Source organism: Urocitellus parryii, chromosome 15, assembly GCF_045843805.1.
Source record: "Urocitellus parryii isolate mUroPar1 chromosome 15, mUroPar1.hap1, whole genome shotgun sequence".
In the NCBI taxonomy this organism is placed as follows: Eukaryota; Metazoa; Chordata; class Mammalia; order Rodentia; family Sciuridae; genus Urocitellus; species Urocitellus parryii.
This window is the reverse complement of record NC_135545.1, coordinates 7,903,060-7,925,469: the sequence shown is the minus strand read 5'-3', so window position 1 is coordinate 7,925,469 and position 22,410 is coordinate 7,903,060. Positions and strand designations below refer to the sequence as shown.

The 22,410-nt window shown below is 47.9% G+C and overlaps 1 protein-coding gene across 1 annotated transcript; it reads left to right on the top strand.

The window, feature by feature from the left end:
* The first annotated feature begins 13,663 nt into the window (after positions 1 to 13,663).
* Znf114 (zinc finger protein 114) lies at positions 13,664 to 20,384 on the top strand. The gene is given in 4 exon segments (XM_077792784.1): positions 13,664 to 13,763; positions 14,119 to 14,357; positions 14,766 to 15,294; positions 20,278 to 20,384. Coding segments are annotated over 4 exon segments (975 nt in total).
* The last annotated feature ends 2,026 nt before the right edge of the window (positions 20,385 to 22,410 follow it).

Here is a 22,410-nt window from a genome sequence, read left to right as displayed (position 1 = left end):
TTATAAAACATTAAATGATATAAATAAATCTCCAATAAGTTATTTTTATAAGCCTAAAATAACCATGCAACCTTTTGGAGAACACCAGCTTGATATAGTTTTTAAAGTTTCTATCTTAATGACATATACCTGGAAAATATGAATGCATTTAATATACAAAGAAGAGTAATAGTACCACAATTACTATTGATGTTTTTATATTAATCAAGTCTAGCTTTTAAAGAAATAACATATTACAATATTGCAAAATAACAGTTGTTGTTTAACCATAGTTGTATACACAGACCTTCTTTAGCACTTACTTAAACCTATATAGCCAGCATACACAGACCTGCTTTATCACTTGCTTAAACCCTCTTATTTACTTAATAGACTCTCTTATCCAGAAACACATTTTCCTTGTATTAAATCCATACTTAGAACCTTCTAATTTCTCTTTCCTATCTGTTAACTCTTTTTTATTCACACTTTGAAACAATCCTTGTAAATTTCTGAATTTAGGCAAATTATTCCATTTTAACAAGAGATATTTTGTTATTTGCAACACACAATTAATCACATCTGTTGACCATCTCATGAAAACATGAAAATGTTTAGGTATATAGAATTGTAGGGACAGACAAGGCAAGGCACCTAAGATAGCACCGAAGATAGGGAAATAGTCCTATTTGGTTGCAACCGGATTCAGAGGACATTGCTTCTGTTGTAATCAATTAATCTCCTGAACCCCAAGTTTAGGTTGTTTCAGAATTTTGTACCCAACATGTAAGGGAAGGGGCTCAGAAGTTCACAGTCTGCAGAAGTTCACAAAAAGCAGGTTTTTTTGTTTTTTTTTTTTTCCCTCTGTTCTGGTCAAGTTAACCCTTCAAGGACACTTGGAAGGGGGAGAGCTTTTTCTTCACTTTCTCTCCTCTTCCTTCCACCCTCCCCACCCCTGCCGGCTGTTATCATGGAGCCCAGTTGGTAACCTCCTTATCTTAGACATGTAGCCTTCTATGTGAAGCACCAGCTCAAAGCCAGAGGCCTTGTTTTACATATTTTGTGAAAAACTAGTACGGGGTGTCTAGCTTTTTGAGTGCTGATTTTTTCAGTGACCAAGTAAAACAGGGCAACATGAAAATAGGAAGTTTATCTACATTAAACTTTTTTTGTAGAGATTCTTTTGCTGAAAGTCCTAAAATCAGCCATGGTGAAGATTTCTGGAGAAGATCAGTTAAGCCTTTTCTGTGGGCCTGGGTAGGGAGGGGGAAGATGGGAAGGCGGGGCTGAGAGCAGCTTGGTGGATCTGAGAATGAGGAAGGAATGATGTAAAAGAATAGGATTTTCCCTAGCAAGGAAAACTTGAGCAGTAGAACAGGTAGAGCAGAGGGAAGGATGGGAGTGAATATCCCAAAAAGCCTGTAAGGGACAATTCTTAGTAACCTGTTTTCAGTGATGACAAAGCAACTTTAAAGGCCATTTTTACCAGATCTCTGATAGGGGTCCAAGGGCTCTCTTCAGCTTGTTTGAGCTTTGAGTTAGCTGGTAAGAGGACCTGGTGGGACCTGGTGTGGGCGCTGACAGAAGAAGAGAGGAGTGAGTGGGTGAAGGGATTCCTTCAGTACCTGCTACCTCAGGAAAGAGGCAATGGTTTGAGGAAAGGCGGTTGTTTAGTTTTTGATCTAGTGAGTGGAGAGGAGAAGTCAGGTTGTTCAGGTGGGGGAGACAGTGGAGGGGCTGGGGCAGAAGGTTGAGGGTGAGGACCTATTTGAGCCAGGCGATAGGGTGGAAATTCATCAGTAGGGTCAAAAGTAGTGGATGAGTCTGGAGGAGGAGAAGATTGGGGATCAGTGGTTGTGGGTTTTGGTTTGCAAGCTAGAAAAATTTGCAGAGGTCTGCAAGAGGTGCAGAGAGCACAAGCAAGAAGAAAGCTTTGATACAGCAGCTCTTTACCCATTTTTTCAAATGCTCACAGTAATTGTAGAGATCCCTTAGAATGGAGGGATCCAGGGACCCAAAAGGGAGGCCATCTGCTTTGGTTGTCTAAGGGATAAGTGGGCCAGGCCTGGGTGCTATATTTGATCAATTTTGGGGTTTTGATGTCTGGTGTCAAGGAGAGAGTTTTGAGGTTATCCAAGAGGCATTGTAGGGGAGAGTCGACTGGCAGAGAGGACACATTACCCATGTCGCAAAGTAGTATAAGGAGGAGGAAAGGGGACGCAAACTTGGTATAGAGGAGAAGGAAGGAGACGCAACTGTAGTATAAGAGAGAAGGAGGAAACTGATTTATTGGCAAAAGGGGCGTCCCCGCTAGAGCCAAAAATCAGGAGTGCCTTAGTGGCAGGTTCGAGCTGCAGAGATTGGTCGTCACCGAATCCTGACAGTCGAGGCTCTCGTCCTGGACGGAGCCGTAGCAGAGGGAGACCTTGGCCAAGGCTTTTCTTTTCGGGACCCCTCCTGGAGAGGCCGGAGACTCACAGGGCCGCAGGGCCGGAAAGAGGGGAAAGAAAGAGACAGGGGAAGAGGGAGGAAGGGGAGGGTAAGCATCCCTCTGGTGGCCGAGTCTTGAAGGTGTGAGGACTAGGATTTTAGGAGAGCCACCGAGGCCATGAAGGTCTGGGTGGGGTGTGATGTTCAGTTTTCTGTTTTGTGTCCCCGGAGGTTACACAGTCCTTTGAGGGAGACCTACAAAGCCTATGCTGGTAAACTACCAGCTGGGAGGGGAAGGGAATAATTTTGAACCCAGGAGTCTATTCTGCCCTAGGAAGGAGTCCCTGAGGGCCACCGTGGCCTTGAAGGCTGTGGTGGGGTGTTTTCCTCCCCGCAGGTGGGCAAAGAGGTTTGCCGGACAATCAACGGTCAAATCCTCCTGACACCACCTTTGAGTTTAGGACTCCAGGAAGGGGAAACTCACCAATCGAAGGTCGGTGGTGGATGGAGTTCTGGGGTCGAGAAAATGGGTTCAGGCCTGGGTTCAGGCCATCCGGTGAGTGGCACTTCCGAAGGAAGAGGGACCCAAAAGTGGGTTTTAACCCTCTCCCGGGTTTCGGCACCAATGAAAGGAAAGTGACCACAACACTCGGAGTGACCAAAAGATCTTTATTGCAGCAGTGCAACAAAGAGAAAAGAAGGAAGGAAAGAGAGAGAGAGAGAAAGAGAGAGAGAGAGAGAGAGAGAGAGAGAGAGAGAGAGAAGAGAAGAGATGAACAGGGAGAGAGCAAGAGCAAGAGAGAGACAGAGAGTGCACGCAAGAAAGATAAAGAGCAAGAGAGAGAGAGAGCAAGAGAGAAAGAGCAAGAGAAAGAGAGCAAGAGAGAGGGGGGCCTGGCAGGAGGGAGTTTTTATAGCCCAAATCTAATGGGGCCTCTGGGTCTGCAAGCTGCCTTGTTGGCCCAAGGGGGGTTGAGTGCTCAGCCTTGAGCGGGACTTGACACAAACAGGTGATAAAGGACCAGATAGAGGGGGGTTTGAGTGCATGGGCTATCTTGAAGCCAACATCTGTTCAGCCTGCCCTGCAGACAACACAGTTCAGCCTGCTCTGCACCCAACAGATAGGGGACTGATAGACTTAGTGGAGGGAATGTGATGTTAAGGGAATAAATCTCTAAACGGCCCACTGTGCAGAGCCCTACATGCTTTCTCTTTTGAAAAGCAATTTACCTGCAGCTCTGCCTGGCTTAAGTTGACAGGATGTTAACATTCCTCAGCAAACTACCTGCAGGAGAGATGCAGGCCCAAGTGTAGACAAGAGCACAAGTTATTCTGAAGGTGGGGACTTTTATAAACCCTACCACAGACCAGGGGAACTCAAGGAGATAAGCGTAATTCCCCCTAGCCATAAAACGTGCAATGTGGGCCAAAGCGACCTAGAGTTGTCATGGCAATAGGGACTTAAAAGTCTGATGTCCTCTGCTGTCAGTCAGAAGTCAAGAAGTGGACCTGGGGGGACTGTCTGGAAAATTCCCTGGGCCCCCCCCCCATAAAACTGGAGGGCAGAAGAGGCATGTCCTCTCTCTCCTCTCTGAGAGGACCCACTCTCTCCCTTGAGCATGTCCCCCTTTCCCATTTCCTATCCCTGATAAACTCCTGCCTGTGGCTCTGAGTGATGTCTCTGAAATCTTTCTCACTTGATCCCAAGCACTGAGCTTTGAAGGAGGCCCTTCGTGCTACCCCACTTTCCCAGGGGGCCCCATCACTGTCACAGCGCAGAGGTGGCGCACACTGCATCCCAGCCACTGGGGAGGTTGAGGGAAGATGTGGCAAGAAAAAGAAAAAGAAAAGCCTTAGCAACTTAGGGAGAGCCTGTCTCAAAATAAAAAAATAAAAAGGGCTTGGGGATGTGGCTCAGTGGTGGATGGGCAGATTTTCACACCAGAGCACGAAGCATGTAACCTCTGGTTTGCCCAAGCACTTAATAGCTTTATAATTACATAACCATCGCTTTTCTGTTTTGTGAAAAAAAAAGTTTATCTGGCCTCCGGGGTAGTGAGTACAAGGAGATCTTGGAACCCTATCTAAAGTTTTGAGTTTTTTGATACATAAGTCACAGGAAAGCAGGGAGCTAAAACTCCAAACCTCGGTTCTTAGGTTCCAATAAAGAAAATTTAAAGTCAGACACAAAAGCCATGCAAGAGGACTTTATTATAGGTGAAGGTGAAGTAAAAGCAAAGTGAGGCTTCAGTGGAGTGCACAGGGAAAGAGAGCGAGCTCTCTGAGCGGAGAGCAACAAGGGAGACTTCAGTTAGCCTCAGTATTAGACGGCCTTTATTTGTCAGCTCTGACAAATGAACTCTCCTGTGTAGCTCTGCCTGGTCTCCGTGTTTCATTCCTCACTCACCCATCTCCTGGTTCCTTGCTTTCCTTTCAATAAAAGCTGTCAAAACTCTAGAATAGAAAGAATTGGTATGGAAACAAAAGTTTTGAGGTGAGACTAGATTCCCTGCTTTGCCAATTTCCTCTGGGTTCTTGTCTCACAAATTTTGAAGTGAAAGGGTAAAGTTTCTAAGCTGCAAAGCCTGAATTAAAATGTAAAAGACTAGGTATTGTTAAGTTCCTCTGCTACACCCAGAACCTGAAATCCCTGAGATAGTTAAGACAACGCCCTACTGGCCATTTAGCCCAGGGCCCTGTACAGTTTGTCACAGGGTCCGAACCAATCAGTTTGAATGTGTACCCCGCTTAGGAGTGACCAATCACCCCCGACTGACCTGTTCCTGCCAATGAATGTGCTAATCATGTCTCAGAGTTGTTGTTCAATTTTCCCGCGCCTCATGATGATTTGTTCTGATGTATGCAAAGCCCCCCCCCTCCCCAAAAAGTGTACTTAAGCTCTGCTTGACCTCTGCTCTGGGCTCTGGGCTGCTCTATCTTCCTGAGTGAGCCTTGAGCCCCAGCACGCTGGTTCAGTAAACTCCCTCCTGCTTATTGCATGAAGCCAGTCTCTTGTGTGGTCTCTTCCTCCGACGCTTCGCTGGACCCTTACAGAAGAATAAAATCCACAGAAATCACAGAAGGGAAGAGTAAACAGATTTATATAAGGGAGAAGAGACAGAACTCCCGCCACGCAGGAGGAGGCCTGATACCACTTTGGTGAGGAGCTGATACAGGGCTCTGGTCAGAGCATGGAGAAAGTCTATGTAAAATGGTCATTTCAACAGGCATCCGGCTACCATCTGGGTTCGCTTTCATCCTCCTCCTAGTAACTTCCCTCTGGGTTCACCCCCTCCCCCTCCTTCCCTCCCCCACTCTGGGACAAAGGAGTTGGGGATGTTCCCCCAGGGGAGCCCCAAGGTCTTTTACACTGGAAACAGGCCTTGGTGGGGGGCTCAGGAAGGTGTCCACAGGTTACCCTCCAGCTGTGGCTGAACGGCCACTATCCTCACTGCCTGGTCGTTTTACTGAACTAGTTTATCTTATTTTACCTGGAAAATATGACATAAAAAGTTAAACTCACTGAGTGTAAGATTCATTTAACTGTAAACAGCATTTCATGGGGTATTTCATTTGTTTGAATATGTAACAGACCAAGTTGTTCAAACTTTGAAACAACTGAGACCAATCTAAGCTGGACCTCCATTTCGGCTTTCACTTTACCCTGCTTCACTCCACTCAGGAACCCTGACCACCTGGAGGTAGGTATTTTGGGAAATTCTTGCATGTGTTCCCAAGGCTCCTATTTCCATTTCATTTAAAAGAGGTCATTAGACACTTTGCCGCTTGCTATTATGACTTCCCATTGAATCATGGGTGTTATTTCCCCCATATTAACTACTTAAAAAATGGTCAGCCACCCCACTGCTTCTGTTTTGTTGCCCACCCCCCGACACACACACACACACAGTATCCTGTGGACATAGCTTAAAATATTTAATCATCTCCCAGAAAGTGCCGTTTGGATGCTGTGATAGATATAATTTTATATGTACATTCTGAAAGGCTTTAAAACTCTTTTTTAAAGTAAAATTATGAGTGGGCACAGTGACGTATACAGTAGTCCCAAGCGGCTCAGGAGGCTGAGGCAGGAGGATCTCAAGTTCAAAGCCTCAGCAATTTAGGAGGCCTTAAGTAACTTAGGGAGACCCTGTCTCAAATTTTTAAAAAATATTAATAAAAAAGGGCTGGGGTGTGGCTCCGTGGTTAAGCTACCCTGGATTCAATTCCTAGTACCGAAAATAAATAAATTATTAAAGAACTCCCCAAGCAAGAAAAGCACCAGCACATACCTTATCTATCTCTCCTTTAAAGGTGAAATAGTCTAATTTCTACTAATCACATGCCACAACCTGAGGGGAAGGAGACAGCAGGAGGGAAGCCACATTATAATGGCCTGGGGGTGTGGCTCAGAGCACTGATCTGGCAGGTGCAAGGACCTAGGTTCCACCCCCAGCACCATCTAAAACAAAAGGAATAGAACTGAGTGTTCCATCAACTCCAGCATGACATGGACTACAAATAACACCACAGGGCAAGCCCGCTTGGAAGTACGGAAGCTAAGGAACCACAGTACTAGGTAGAATTTGACAACCTATCAAATGCATAATGCATCCTAATTAAATGGGGCTTATTCACAGGATGCAAAAGAGGTCTGGTGTTAGGACAGCCTTCATCTCGTCCAAACTGTTGATGCAGAGAAAAACTTACCCAGTCAGCTTCCTAGGTTTTTTTTGGTTTTTTGTTTTTTGTTTTTTGTTTTGTAAATTTTGCCATTTGCAAAATCTAACAATGGCTTTTGATTTTAAATCTTTTTTTTTAAGAGAGAGAGGGGGAAAGATAGAGAATTTTTTAATATTTATTTATTTTTTTTTTTAGTTTTCGGCGGACACAACATCTTTGTTGGTATGTGGTGCTGAGGATCGAACCCGGGCCACATGCATGCCAGGCGAGCGCGCTACCGCTTGAGCCACATCCCCAGCCCAATTTTAAAATCTTAAAATATAAGTGGTTTTTGAAGTTGGGTTTTGTTTTGTTTTGTTTTGTACCATGGATTGAACTCTCAACCTCCTGAGCCGCTGGGATTACAGCCATGCACACTGAAGCCAGATTTAAAGATGGTAGTTAGTGTAGTTAGGTAAATCGGGCCTAATACCGAGTAATGTAAAGGTAAAATTTCTAAACAGATTCTAAGCTGCAAAAGTCTGAGTTAAAGTGTAAAAGACCGGGCATTGTAAGGTTTCTAAATTACAAGGCTTGGGCTAAAAAAATAATAGACCAGGTATTGTTAAAATTCCTCTGCTACCCCCGGAACCTGTAATCTCTGTAGCTGTTAGGACAATACCTGAACTGCCCAGTAAATATTTCCATTGATTCTCTGGTTGTTTATTAGCTAAGGGCTCCAAGTAGCTTGGCACGTAAGCATCCAGGCCACAAAACCAATCAGTTTAAATGTGTATCCCGCTTAGGAGTGACCAATCACCCCTGCCCAGACTGTTCCCGCCAATGAATGTACTAATCATGTCTCAAAGTTGTTGTTCAATTTTCCCGCGCCTCATGATGATTTGTTCTGATGTATGCGAAGCCCCCCACCCTCTCCAAAAAGTGTACTTAAGCTCTGCTTGACCTCTGCTCTGGGCTCTGGGCTGCTCTCCTTTCTCCAGTGGGCTCGGAGCCCTAGCATGCTGGTTCAATAAATCCCCTTTTGCCAATTGCATGGAGCTAGTCTCTTGTGGTCTTTTCCTCTGATGTTTTGCCGGTCCCTTACAGTAGGATAAAGAAAATAGAGACCATACAGAGAATGGAGTCCAGGAAACCAGAACAACACCTGGGGAAATTGAAATGTGAATGTCCTCAAGGGCCGGAACCCATCCTAAGGAACTAATGAAGCAGCTTGCAGCAAACAGGGAGGTGCTGATCAGACCACCCCAGGCCCTTCCTGCCCAGGTTACTCCTCCAGCCCACCTATCTCCCACCTTCTGGCCTTCCCACCTGTCACTGCAGGACAGAGGGAATCAAAGGACAGAAATGTGGGAAACCAAAAGAAGACCTTAGCTATAAAACAAAGGGAAGACCTGCCCCTTCCATGGATTCCGCCTCTCAGGTCCCTTCTTCTTCTGGGAGGAAGTCTTCAATAAAGCCTCCACGTTCCACTCTCCACTGGCCTCGACGTGCTTCTCTGGTGTTACACTTCAGCATTCAGACTTGTCGCTGGGTAAACAGCGGTGACATCCCCACACCCAGCAAAATTTTAAAATATAGACTAATAAAAACTGGGGCTTAGATCCAGGGGTGCTTTACCGGGAGTTACATCCCCCAGCCCATTTTTTATTTTTTGAGACAAGGCCTCACCTAAATTGTTGAGGCTGGCCTTGAGCTTGTGATCCTCTGGCCTCAGCCACCCGAGTGGATGGGATGACAGGTGTGTGCCTCCAAACCTGGTGGAAGTGACTATTTAGATTGAGGAAAAAAAGTCAGATAATCACAACTTTTTAAAAAAAAAAGCTGAAAAATACCAAAACTGTCACAAAATCGGGGAAAATAATTTACCATCTGTAGTTAGTGATTACCTGCTGATTTATCTTCTATGGGACTGCAGACTCTTTGAAATTCCTACTTTGGAATATCCTTGCTGCTCTGCCACTGCGACTGATTTTTAAAATGAACATATTTCTTTCTCTTCTTCTCTCCCCACTCACTCTAATCTCATGGGAAACAGGGTCACCTTTTCTCCCCATCCCAGGCAGAGTTCTCTGTCCCTGAGCACACACCTGTTGGGTGTGTGGGAGACTCCCCCTTCTTGAGAACATCATGGAATCCCTTACCCCTCCCCCTCCTCTCCAAAGAGTGCCAAACCAAGAGCGCCAAATTCAAAAGTTTCCAAATTCAAGTTTCCTCGACCAATCCCTGCAGGATACAGTGTTAGGGTTAGGGTTAGGGTTAGGCTGTTCCTGAGTCACCCTGCCAATCAGCAACCGCCATGTCCCCACGCAACCCTTCTTAAGCCAAAGCTTGTAAACACACTCTTCTCTCTTCTCTCTGCACTCTGCCCTCTTCCTCTTCTTTCTCTCCTCTCTCTACCCTTTCTCTCTCTTTCTGCCCTCCTCCTCTTCTCTCTACTCTCTACCTCTCTCCTTCAGGCAGCCCCCCAATAAACTCTCTTGGTTGAATCTCTGTCTTGGGTGAGTCACTCGCCTTTCACACCCACCACAGGAAAGAAGTAATCCAGACTTTGAGGACGGTACTAGAAGATCTCAGAAATGACTGTCTCCCAAATTAATAAGTAAATCACACCCCAACAGATAACACCTGGGATGTAGCCTTTGAATCGCCTTTTTACAAAACTCCAGATGAGCAGAATCACAGCCTCCGGGACAAGGGTCCCCTGTGTTTCTCCTTTGCTAGCAAAGCAATAAACCTTTTTCCTTTTTCTCAAAACTGCATCCTCATTATTGAATTGGCATCATGGGCTTGGGCAGCCTCCGGGCAGCCTGGGGTGACTTCCCTGCCATCTGGCACAACAGGATAACCCAGGTGCACTTCTGGAATTTCCCTCTCTGCCCCTCTGTGTTTTTATTCACGCTGGAATTCTGAATCTGAGGTTTTTTCAGCTCTTTTCATTTTTACCTTTGAATCTTTTTTCTCCTTGCACTAAAAATATTGCTTCCTTAATATTAACAGTGCCTTTGTTTGATCCTACATTGTGCATAAAATATTAGTTTAAAAATGTCTAATATTACTTCAAGCAATAAAGCCACTATTTATGTTTTCTCTCTTTTTGTACAATAGAAATTATACGCTAAGGTTGTAGGCCATTCATACTAACTTTCTATTCCCAGTGGTTCACCTGCCAACCTAGGATACACCCTCTGTCATTTCAGTTTCTCTATTTTAGGTATGGCTTTATTATTGACAATGGAACTTCACATGGTTCCCAACTAAAACCTATAGAATAAGGCAATATTTAGAGAAGGTCTCTATGCTTCTGCTCCACCCAGTTCCTGATTTACACGTATTGTGTTCTTGGCCCCTTTTTTTGAACTAGAAATTGAACCCAGAGGTGCTTAACCACTGGGCTATGTCCCCACCCCTACCCCACCCCACCAGTCTTTTTTTTTTTTTTTTTAATGTTTAGATAGGGTCTTGCTAAGTTGCTTCTGGACTCATTAAGTTTTGAGACTGGCCTTGAACTTGCAGTCCTCCTGCTCAGCCTCCCAAGCTGCTGGAACGACAGGCGGGCACCACTCTGCACAGCTTTTTTCTTTTTACTTAAAATATGAAATATAACCTGGAACCACATAATCTTACTTTATATCAATATGAGAACGATTTTATTCATTCTTATGATCATATAGTTGGTAATGTGGATTTGTCACTTTAAATCACTTCCCATTGTTGGATATTTAGAGGTGGTTTTCAATCATTTGCAATGATAAATAATCTCCAATAATATGCATATATCATTTGGCATTTTAGCCAGGATATATTTTTTAGTTGTAGATGGACACAATACCTTTATTTTATTTATTTTTATGTGGTGCTGAGGATTGAACCCAGGGCCTCACACATGCAAGGCAAGTGCTCTACCACTGAGCCACAGCCCCAGCCCTAGCAGGGGTATTTTTAGAATATCACCCCACAAAGGACAAATGCAGGGTGGCCAAGAGACAGATGCATATAAGATTTTGGTTTTGTGCCTAATGTTCCTTCAAGTTAATATGCAGAGTGCAAACAAACCAGACTCGAAGGGCTGACCCTTTACTGTGCAAGGTGACCGCGCGTTACAGCTCTGAATGGCCTGCTGTGTGGAAATTGATCCACTGCAGATTGTCGGCCAAGGTCTTATGCTTCTCTGTTGATTGGTATTGCTGATGACTCATGGGGTACAGAATGCCAGATACCCCGGAACCCAGGGGACTGAGAACCAAATAACCATTGTGGTTACAAGGCATCCTAATGGCCTGGCAGACCGTCCTGACCCCACAACTGCCAATTTCACCTAAGACTGAATGAATGGCAGGTAGCCTCAGATTAGCCCCTGCATGGAATAAGCATTCAGGTGGGAGTCTGTGCTCAGAGCTCGGAACTAACATGGCCTGTCACAGTGGTGGGTGCCTATAATCCCAGCAGCTCTGGAGGCTGAAGCAGGAGGATTGTGAGTTCAAAGCCAGCCTCAGCAACTCAGTGAGGCGCTAAGCCACTCAGCAAGACCCTGTCTCTAAAATATAAAAAAGGGCTCAGAATGTGGCACAGTGGTTAAGTGACCTTGGGTTCAATCCCAGGTACCAAAAACAAAAGGAAACAGAACTAAATGTGGGAGGGGCGCACAGGGCAGGAGCATTGCTGCGAGCATATGCTTGCTCAGATTAGTGTTTAGGAGGTGCAGTGAGCCTGGATCTTCATGGCCCTTTTCTTCCCCCTACGCTCTCCTTGTCCACCTCCTTCAAGGGACACAGAAAAGCTCAGACTGGCTGCTCTTTGTCTAGGAAAAGTCTGCAGTGGACCCCCCCACACACAACCAAAGGGCACAGTGGTTCCCAGCAACTGAGGGTGGCTCTGCCTAAGGCTGGGGTGGCCAGAGCACATGGGGCCAGGCAGGGCCTGTCCTCAGATGTGCCCTCCGAGGTCTGCACCTCTGGTTAAAGAGACTATACACAGGGGATTCTGCCAGGTCCCCCTGCTGCAGTGACAGATCCTTTCCACTCCTCATCAGGGCCTGGGGGTCAAATGAGGTCACAGAGTGTTGTCTGAGGGACCCAAGGTCTCACTGTGGTGCTACTCATTTCCGAATCCAGCCTGGCTCTCCAGCAAAGGTAGTCCCCAAGACGGAGGTGGATCCGGAAATCACAGGGAACACACAGGTGCTGTGTACTGAACTGTGTGACCCTAAAATTCATAGTGAGGCCCTAGTCCCCCACGTGACTGTACTGAGACACAGTCCTTGAAAGAAGTCACGGAAGTCAGATGAGGTCATAAGGGTGGGGTGCTGGCCCATTATGAGGACACACCTGGGATGTGTGAGCACAGGGGAGAGACCTGGTGAGAACACAGAAGACGGCCCCCTGCTGGTCGTGGAGAGAGGCCCCAGGAGAAAGCAAGCCTGCCGGCACCTCCAACCTGGACTTCTGGCCTTCAGGACTGTGAGGCAACCCCTGTGGTCACCAACATGTCCCTGTGGGTGGTGTCTGGTTACGGCCCCCAGTACACTTGAGAGAGCACTGTCCACCAGGGGAGACTGGCACATCCCCAAAGCTGTGAGTCAGGATGAAAGAATTTAGGGAATGAAGACAGACAGACAGGCAGAAGCACAGCCCAAGAAGCCATAAACCATCCCCCCTCTCCACCCCACCCCCCGTGGGGGTGGGGGGTACTGGAGATTGAACCCAGGGGCACTTAACCACTGAGCCATATCCCAGCCCTATTTTGTACTTTACTCAGAGACAGGGTCTCATTGGGTTGCTTAGGGCCTCGCTAAGTTGCTGAAGCTGGTTTTGAACTCACAATCCTCCTGCCTCAGCCTCCTGAGCTGCTGGGATGACAGGTGTGTGATACCACGCCCAACCCCACAAGCCACCTTATGGTCATCTTGGGGGTGAATGTGGACCGAGGGGAGAAGAGTCTGACGGCAGAGAACCAGACCTTGAATGAACCTCCTGTGAATGGAGTGTTCCTAGGCCCTGAGCCACCCTCCCTCTGAGGGGTCAGACTGCCTGTGGCTGCAGCAGAGTGCCCCCCACTGGCCACCTCCCAGTGGCAGAAATGTATCCTCTTACAGTTCTGGAGTTGAAATCCAAAATCAAAATGGTGGCAGGTGGTTCCTTCTGAGGCTTTGGTGGTCAGTCGCTCGCCCAGCTTCTGGTGGCTGCCTGCAGTCCTTGGCACTCTCAACTTGTAGACCCCTCCCTCCAATTTCTGTTGTCATTGTCACATGGTATCCTCCCTTCTGTGCATCTGTGTCCAGATTTCCTCCTCTTATGAGGACACCAGCCATGGGACAGGGCCAACCTATTCCATTATGACCTCATCCTAACTCCTGACATCTACAAAGACCTGAATTCCAAATCAGATCACCTTTAAAGGTCCCAAGGGTCAGGACGTCAACATGTATTGGGGTGGAGAGGCACAAGTCAACTATAGTAGGACCCCACAGAGCCAAAATGGGAATGTTGTTTTAGGACATGGTGACCTTCGTGGATGTGGTTGTGAACTTCACCAAGGACACGTGGACCCTTCTCAGAGGAATCTCCTCGAGGACATGAAGCGGGAGAACATGGCATCCACAGCTGAGGATGCTCCTCCTGTATTTAGTCAGCAATGGGACCAGTGCTGGTTTGGTGCCTCCTATGTCCTGAGAGGTATGTGAGAGATGGGAACGGGGTTGTTAAATGACAGACCACAGCCTCTGCCCCCCAAGTAGTGGACATTGGTTTTTCCCCAAGAACCTGGAAGCCTGTCAATGACATGACATTTTCATGCCTTTCATGATGAACAAGCCTTGGTGGGGTCCACAAGTGGGTGTAAATGGAGCCCAGGAACAGGGTCACTCTAAGGCACTAAGCTCACTTAGTCTTGGGTTCTTCCCTTTCCCATCTTTTTGTCACATATGTTGGATGGTCATGTGTAAAGAAATCCACCTGGGTGCCGCCATTTTTCCTCTCACCCACCTTTGCTTGGGAGGAAGAATGTAACCCTTGTGCCACTTTGTTTCAGATTGGGTGACTCAATGTAAAACCAAAGACCGAACCTCTCAGCCAGATGTTCTTGCTACAAGAACATTTCGTGAAGCCACCGGCTGTCTCACTGGCAACACGGGGTGGCCTTCCCCGTTAGAAGACCAGCAGTGCCACAGCACAGAGGAGCCACAGAAGCCAGGGGAGCAAAATGCGACCCAAGCTGCAGCTGCCCAGGGCAAAGGCGTATCTCCAGCTGTATCCTGTGGGTGTCACCAAGTGAGGGACAGCTTGAGGCTTGTGCCTTCGCAGAGAGAGTCCACAAGAAAATACCTCCCACCGTGTTCCTGGAATATCGTGACATATTGTCCCATCTTAAACAGTCATCAAGAATTACCTAAAAATGATGGCTGTGATGGCGTCTGGTGGCAGAACGGGCAGCTGGTCCCGCACATGAGAACATGCACAGAGCCGAGATCACACCCGTGGATGGACAATCAGAACCACGTGCGTCGTGGACATGATAAAATTGACACGGGAGTGGATATGCAGCTGTGGGATGCGTCTGGAAAAGCCTTCAGTGGAGACAGAGTCCCCAAGGCACCCGGGACTCCCAGTGCAGGGAGAATGCTCGTTTCCAACCAGTGTGGAAGCAACTTCAGTCACAACCCAGCCTGGACCTTGCAGGGAGGGTCCTCCCGCGTGAAGACAGAGACTAAGAAACCAAGTGGGAAAACCTCTGCCCATGCTCACCATTCCGGTCCACGCAAGAGGACTAATACCGGAGTGAAAAGCTACAGGTGTCGCGAGTGTGGCCGAGCTTTTGTCTACCAGTCCTTTCTCAGGAGACACATGGACATTCACACAGGCGAGCAGCCCTACGAATGCGAGCAGTGTGGGAAAGCCTTCAGGTACTCCCTGCACCTCAATAAGCACCTGACAAAGCACATTGTGAGCAAGAACTACGCCTGCCCGGAGTGTGGGAAAGCCTTCCCCAAGTCCTCAAAACTCACCGCGCACATCAGGACACACACGGCGGAGAGGCCCTATGCGTGTGAGGAGTGTGGGAAAACCTTTACTAAGTCTTCAGGGCTCCAGAGGCATCTCAAGACTCACAGATGAGAGGCTCCCTGCAGATGGAAGGAGGGTGGGGACAGCTTCATCAAGGGTCTTGCTGTCCTGGACATGCCAGGAGGACAGACTGGCAGGAAGCTCAGTGAGTTAACCTGCAGGGGCACATCTTTCCAGAACTCTCCAGTGAAAAGCCCCTCCCAAAGGCTCCACCTCCTCCCGATAGCGCCACAGGCTGGGGGATATGATCCAAGTGTGTTACTTGCATGTATGAATATACCTTAAAACCATATTCTGTTAATAAAAATGCACTCCTAGATGACTCCACCCCAAGATGACCGCACCAATCCAGTCACCAAGGTGGAAGCCTCAGGCCTGATCACCTCTTAAAAGTCTCGAGCCTCCACACCACGGCATTGGGATCCAGTCTCCAGTACTGGAGCTTTGGGGTACACCTTCTGGCCACAGCAGACTCCATTTGCCTCTACTGTGTTCCTCCTTCAATTGCATGTGTGTGTGTGTGTGCACGGGTGTGTGCACATGTGTGCATGCGCTGTGGTACTGGAGACTAAATCCAAGCCTGCTCTGCCTCGGAGCTACATACCCAGACCTTTTTAAATTTTATTTTATTTGGAGACAGGGTCTCGCTAAATTGCTGAGACTGGCCTTAAACTTGCAGTTCTCCAGTCTCCACCGCTGCCATCTTGGGGATTACAGGAGTGTGCCCTGTCCCAGCTCTGTGATCAAAGTATGTTATTTGCACATAGGAATACACCATAAAGAAACCCATGTTCTATAAATAAAAGTGCACTTATCAAATACTCCACCCCCAAGAATGGAGGGTTTTTTGATTTGGGATTTTTGTTTTGGTTTTGGTTGCTTTGTTTTGTTTTTGGTGGTACTGGAGATTGAATCCAGAGATGGTGTACCGCTGAGCTACATCCCCTAGCAATTTTTTATTTTTATTTTGAGACAGGTTTTCTCTTAAGTTGCAGAGGCTGGCCTTGAACTCACGATCCTCCTGCTTCGGCCTCATGAGCCACTGGGATCACAGACGTGTGCCATGCACCAGCTCTGCTTCTTCTATTTGCATAATAAAATGTTTTCTCTGCTTACGTAGGAACACCCCATCTGTATCTGAGCCAACCCCCTGCTCATCTAATTCTCACACACACCAGCACCCCCACACACACCTAAACCCCTCCCGCCAGCCTAAATCACCCTGGGGCCAGCTACAAGGGACAACCCCTACCACAAGCTCACCAGAATCATACCTGTCAGTCCCGAGCTGTCTGCCTGCCTCCCTGGCCATTCCCAAGGAAACCCCAGTGCAAGCCGGGGCTTCCCTCCATCCCTGCTTCCGCCTCTTGAGTGCTTCCCCTGTGGCCCTGTCTGGTGGCATGGCGCTGGGGCCCCTCCAGGAAAGACGAAAACAGTCGCCCTCCTGTGTCCATGGGCTCTGCATCTGCAGATTGAACCAACTGTGGATAAATAGTCTTTAAAACAACTATGTCCGTACTGGATAGGCACAAGCACCTGCACTGGAAGATGCCACACATACTCTAGAGCAGACCTAAAGTGAACAGGCAGACATGCGCAGGCTGAGTGTAAATACCATGCCATTGTAGAGAAGGGTCTCTAGCATGGATTTTGGTATCCCAGAGAGGTCCTGGAAGTGACCCCCATGGACACCAAGGGAGGTCTGTGACATCAACCTTTCAATGTCCTCTATGTCACACCTCCAAGTCGCGTTCCTCATGACTAAAACACTCAGGGTCACTCCATGGGAACTGGGCTGCAGGAAATAACCGCACAAGAGACGGAGATACCTTTTTCTTTGGGGTCCTGTGACGGCTCCTCTGACCTTAAGGGTCCACAGGAAGAGAGAGCAGGTGCGCGCTGACCCTTTTTATTGAGGAGAAGCCATTCAAATGAGTCAAGGGGTCAGGTTTCAGGGGTTGAGTCTAGCTTCCTGATGTCCATTGCCAGCAGGTCCACTGACATCTAGGAAGGCCACACCCAAGGGCAGAGCAAGAGAAGGGGACACACAAAAGGCATTTCCATGGAACATTCTATCCCAAAAGGGGCAAGGGGGTAATATCACAAAGGAACCGGTGAGCATAGCCCGACCCCTGGGGCTGCAGGAAGGCGCGCCTACTCATGAAGGACACATTTGTATTTTCTCTACCCTCAAGATGGGGCTACCATCTTAGGTTACTTAAAAGCAATCAGATCACGTGGGACCGACAGTGCCTCAGCTGACCAGGAGGGGAAGCAAATGCTCGTCACATGCTATGTCGGCTCCACACCTCCATCCACTAAATCCCAAGTATGATTTTAATCCAGCAGCAGTGTATAAACAGCTGGGCAGACTAGATCCCATAAGACTACTTAAGAACATTAAAATCTGCACTTCATGTCATTTTCACATATCACATGATGAACTCCTTCTCAGCTCAGCTTGATTTGACCCATGGACCAGTTTCCTGACCTCCAACTAAAAGAAAGAATAAAACATCACTGTCCCTGCTTTCCAGTGGAGAGAACAGAGATAAGGAAAGACTCAGCTCTCTCAAAATTCAATTTTTTTTTCAATTTTTTTAATCAGGAAATATGGATACCCACATGCATTTGAAAATGTCTACCCACTGCCCGGCGTGGTGGTGAACATCTGTAATCCAAGCAACTGGGGAGGCTGAGACAGGATGACCACAAGGTGGAGGCCAGCCTCAGAAACCTAGCAAGACCCTGTCTTAAAATAATGAATAAAAAGGCCCGGGGATGTAGCTCAGTGGTAGAGCAGCCCTAGGTTGAATCCCAATATAAAAAAGAGGAAGAAAAGAAGCTAGGGAGGAAGGAGGGAAGGAAAGTATACATATGCCGTTCAAAGTCAGTAAAATGACCACCCACATACCAGTATCCAGGCCCAGAAGCAGTTCATCATTAAACAATTCATGGCTGCACCTTACCGGCAGCCTCCCCCAGTGCAGAGCAGAAACCCTATGGCACATTTTGGATCATTTCCTGCTCAATTTTATTTTTATGCCTATGCATAAATCCCCAGTGTTCTCTTTCCTACTTCTGATTCTTTTAATAATACATACGGTGGTATCCACTGAATATCTCTTAGTATCTCTTCTTTCAGAGAAAGATTCAGCCAGATAGGTAGCAGGAAGAATCTATCCTTTCATTTTCACTGCCCTATCAGTTATTTCTTAGCCTGGTTTCAGAGAGATTTATTCTTTATCTCACTGCAGACCTTATCGACACGGCTGCTGAAATCAATTCTTGCACAGGCCTCACAACAAACTTTGCAAAAGTCATTCCTGACTTTGGTTCTGCAATTCACATATGTTAGAAGCAAAATTATTTTAGACACAGCAGGACTGTCTGGTTTCATTTATATGGTATTTCCAGAGGAAGCAAATCTGGAGAGACTGAAAGTGGATTTGCAGTAGCCTGGGGTGGGAGGTTGGGACAGGGAATTGACTGCAAGCTGGTGATGAGGAACTTAGTAGTGGAGGAGCTTTTAAACTGGGTTGGGGTGATGACTGTACAACTCTGCAAATGTATCAAAACTCTGAATTGTACACGGACCCTGGGTGGATTTCAGTCTGTAAAAACTGTAATGAACCTCTGCAGGAAAAGAGAAAGAAAAGAGGAAGGTGAGAATGGGGGAAAGGAAAGAGAACCCTAAAGTTCTGCCAAGTTCAGTCTTTGGTGTTTGGGGAAGACCTGTCTGCTAAGGACTCTCCCAGAAGAAGGGGACTCTGCAGCCTGGCCCCTGTGGCCTGCTTTTCCTAGGGGCCTGCTGCTTTCTCCTAGAGTTGGGGTGCATTGGGACCCCCTCCCATCTTGAAAGGAAAAGGATGATCTGCAAGCTGTTAGCCCAGATGCAGCCCCAGACCATGTAAATGGGTCTGGATCTACTCTTACCCCTAAAGTAAGGTTGGGCACAGGGATAGACACAGGCCAGAAGTCAGAGCCCTGGACTCAATTCAGAGAGAGGAGGTGATGCGATCTTAGGGCTCCCCCACCCACCCACATAGGCCCTCAATTCCCACAGGGCTGTTAAATGAAATAGATTTAGCAAATCTACCAGGTACTTTGCAAATGTTTACTAAGGAAGCCCTCACAATAACCCTGTCAGGTGGGTGTATTACTGCTCCATTTTACAGCAGGGGAAACTGGGGCAGGCTAAGCAAGCTGTCCGAGGTCAGCTGGCGGGTGGCTCTGCCGTGGGCACCAGAAACTTGGCTCTTAGTTCCCCTGCCAGGAGCCTCCCTGTACAGACTGACTTCGTCTGGAACATTTCAGAATGGGGTATGGGGCTCAGAGAAATTAAGACAGTTGCCCAAGGCCACACAGCTCAGATTCGTCAATGCCAGTTTCTGCCTCACTCCTGGAAGAGAAAAATCACAAAATGTTCCTATTTCACTGCAACTGGGTAAAATTTAGTTCAAAAAAATTTAGTTCCATTTTCACCAATTTAATAGACATCGTGAAAAGAAGGAAGGATGAATGGATGTGTTCAGAGAGCCATATCCCGTTTTTGCAGGACTGCGCTCCGGGAACTATATTCAAGACCAGGGCTTTTATCCCGCAAAACAAGATCGCCAGACGGAGGCAGGACCGGGAGGAAATCACCTGCTGGGACCGAGTGGGAAAGAGCAAAACCCACTCGGACGGGGCACGGGCGCCACCTGGCGGCACAGCTATGCTAAGGCAGAAACTTCAATCATTTCTCTCCTTTCGACCCGCTGGACCGCAGATGAGAGGTACTGGGAACACACTCCAGACTACGCTATTTTTCATAACATTGACAACCCAGGTGCCCACCTGTCTGAGACCCATATACCATACACGCCTTCCCTTGGAGAATCATATGAAAGACACTCCTATTTCAAGAGATGGTCACTGAAGGCCATAACATGCCATCTGTCACCTGCCAGCCTATTGCTTATAAAGCTCTGCCCTTCCCCATCACTCTGCCTCTCCAGTCATTGATCCATTGGGCAGCAGCAGGACCGAACCTTGAGCTCTCCTTAAGTGACTTCCTGTCTTCTGAGTCTCCACTAATGACCCACGCTGTGTCCCCACTGTTCTGCATTATCTCCACTATTTTCAGCTGACAAAGACCCTGATGGCACCCAGACCACCGCCCCAGTGATTGTCCCCCACCTCCTCATGGCCAGCTCTGATTTCAGAATGGGGAATGGGGCTCAGAGAAATTAAGACACTTGCCCAAGGCCACACAGCTCAGATGCCACAATACAAGTTTCTGCTTCACTCCTGGAGGAGAAAAATCACAAAACACAAAATGTTCCTAATTTCACTGCAACTGGGTAAAATTTAGTTCAGTCCTACTTCCATTTTCACCAATAAAGCTGCCTGTCTTGTATGTAACAAAATGATCTGAGCAAGAAACGAAGAGCCTGTGTAGAGGTGACAACACCATCACATCACCACCTCCATTCCCACCTCCCATTCCCACCTGTCACCAGCAGTGTCGCCGTCTTCAACGTGGTCACCAGTGTCACCATCGGCAACACCCTCACCACCACCTCGGCACCACCACCCTTTTTCATCCTCCACCCCGCTCTGCACACCGGGCAAAGGGGAAGGAGGTGCTGCAGAGCCTGGGAACCAAGAGGAATCTCGCTTTGACCCTGGCTCCTCTGACACAGTCTCTGATGAACCTGGGCTTGCAGCCTCAGGATTGGCCAACTACAAACAGACCAGGGGAAGGCAGAGGAGGGTCTAGGACCTCAGGCGGTTCGCTGCTGGGGTCACCGTGGCTAGGTGCAGCTGTCCTATTGACGAGGCCACTTTGGAGGCAGGGAGAGGATCTGAGGTCCTGGGCCCTGTCTGGGGAGGAGGAGGAAGTCCCTCCGGTGATAGATAGGTTAGTGGTCACGGCTCTGCTGCACACCACGATGAGATCTGCTGGGACCCAGAGGAGCAAGAGGGGAAGCAGCTTCCCTCCAGCAGCCACATCCCAGGGGAGCTGCCTGTTCTACCTCCTTCCAAAACACCTTCTTTTAATTTCTCGTTCCTTCTTCTATGCCCCAGAACCTAGCATGACCCACAGCACACAGGAGGAACTCAATACATGTTTGTCCAATTCATGGGGAAAGAGCTAGCCATGCTCTGCTCCCCACAGCCCAGTGAGAGAGAAGATTGGAGCCCCAAGGCAAGATGCCTCCAGTCCTTGGAGGGGGGGGCGGGCGTGGCCTCAACAAGAGCACACCCTGGATTACCTGGAGCCCGTCCATCTGCCGCTCAGAGCACCTTCCTCTTAAGTCAAGATCTCATCCCGGCACCAAGCAGGCTGCAGCTCCTTGTTCTGTTTCTTGGTAAAGGTTTAGAAGTGTTGCGGCTTTAGCTTTGTACACTGGAAATGGAGTCTTTGTGCCCTAAACATGTAAGGCAGCTTCCATTCTGGACAGCTCTCAGTGTTTTTAGAATTGAAGGCAGTTGTGCTGGGGGAGTGCTCTGTGGGAGGTACAGGGAGCCTGGGGCACCAGTGGACAGGCCTGACCTCACCCACCTCTTCCAACTCTGAAACAGCCATGGTGGGAGAGTATTGGCACCCAGAACTAGCAAATTCTCCACAAAGAATCACTGTTGAACACTGATCGGGAGAAAGCTGGGAGATTGCTGGGAGCCTTTACCAGATCCTGGGATCAGATGAGGAAAGAGTTGATTGGATTGTCTCTGTGCTAAGTGCTCGGGATTGCACACCGGCCTGGCCCATGCTGCCCAAGCACCGTACCACTGAGCCCAGCCCAGCCCCCCACTCATCTTCATCCTCATCATTGTCCAGCCAGCCTGTGCATCCACGGGTTCTGCATCTGAAGACTCAACCAACAGCAGATCTAAAAAAAAATTTTTTTTTAATGGTGCCAGCCAGACACAGTACCTGTAATCCCAGTGACTCAGGAGGCTGAGGCAAGAGGATCCCAAGTTCAAGGGCAAGCATCAGCAATTTAGTAAGGCCCTAAGCAAGGGAGCGAGACCCTTTCTCAAAAATAAAAAATAAAAAGGGCCAGGGATGTGGCTCAGTGGTTAAGTGCTCCTGAGCTTATATCTGGTATGAAAAAAGAAAATTGTGCCTGTACTGAACGTATTCAGACTTTTTTCCTGTCATCATCTCCTAAATCCAGGGTAGCTCTTCACAGAGCATTTCCATTATAGCAGGCACCGTGCTCTAGACCTGTCTGGACCTGTCTGGAGTGTGTGGGGGATGTGTGTAGGTCAG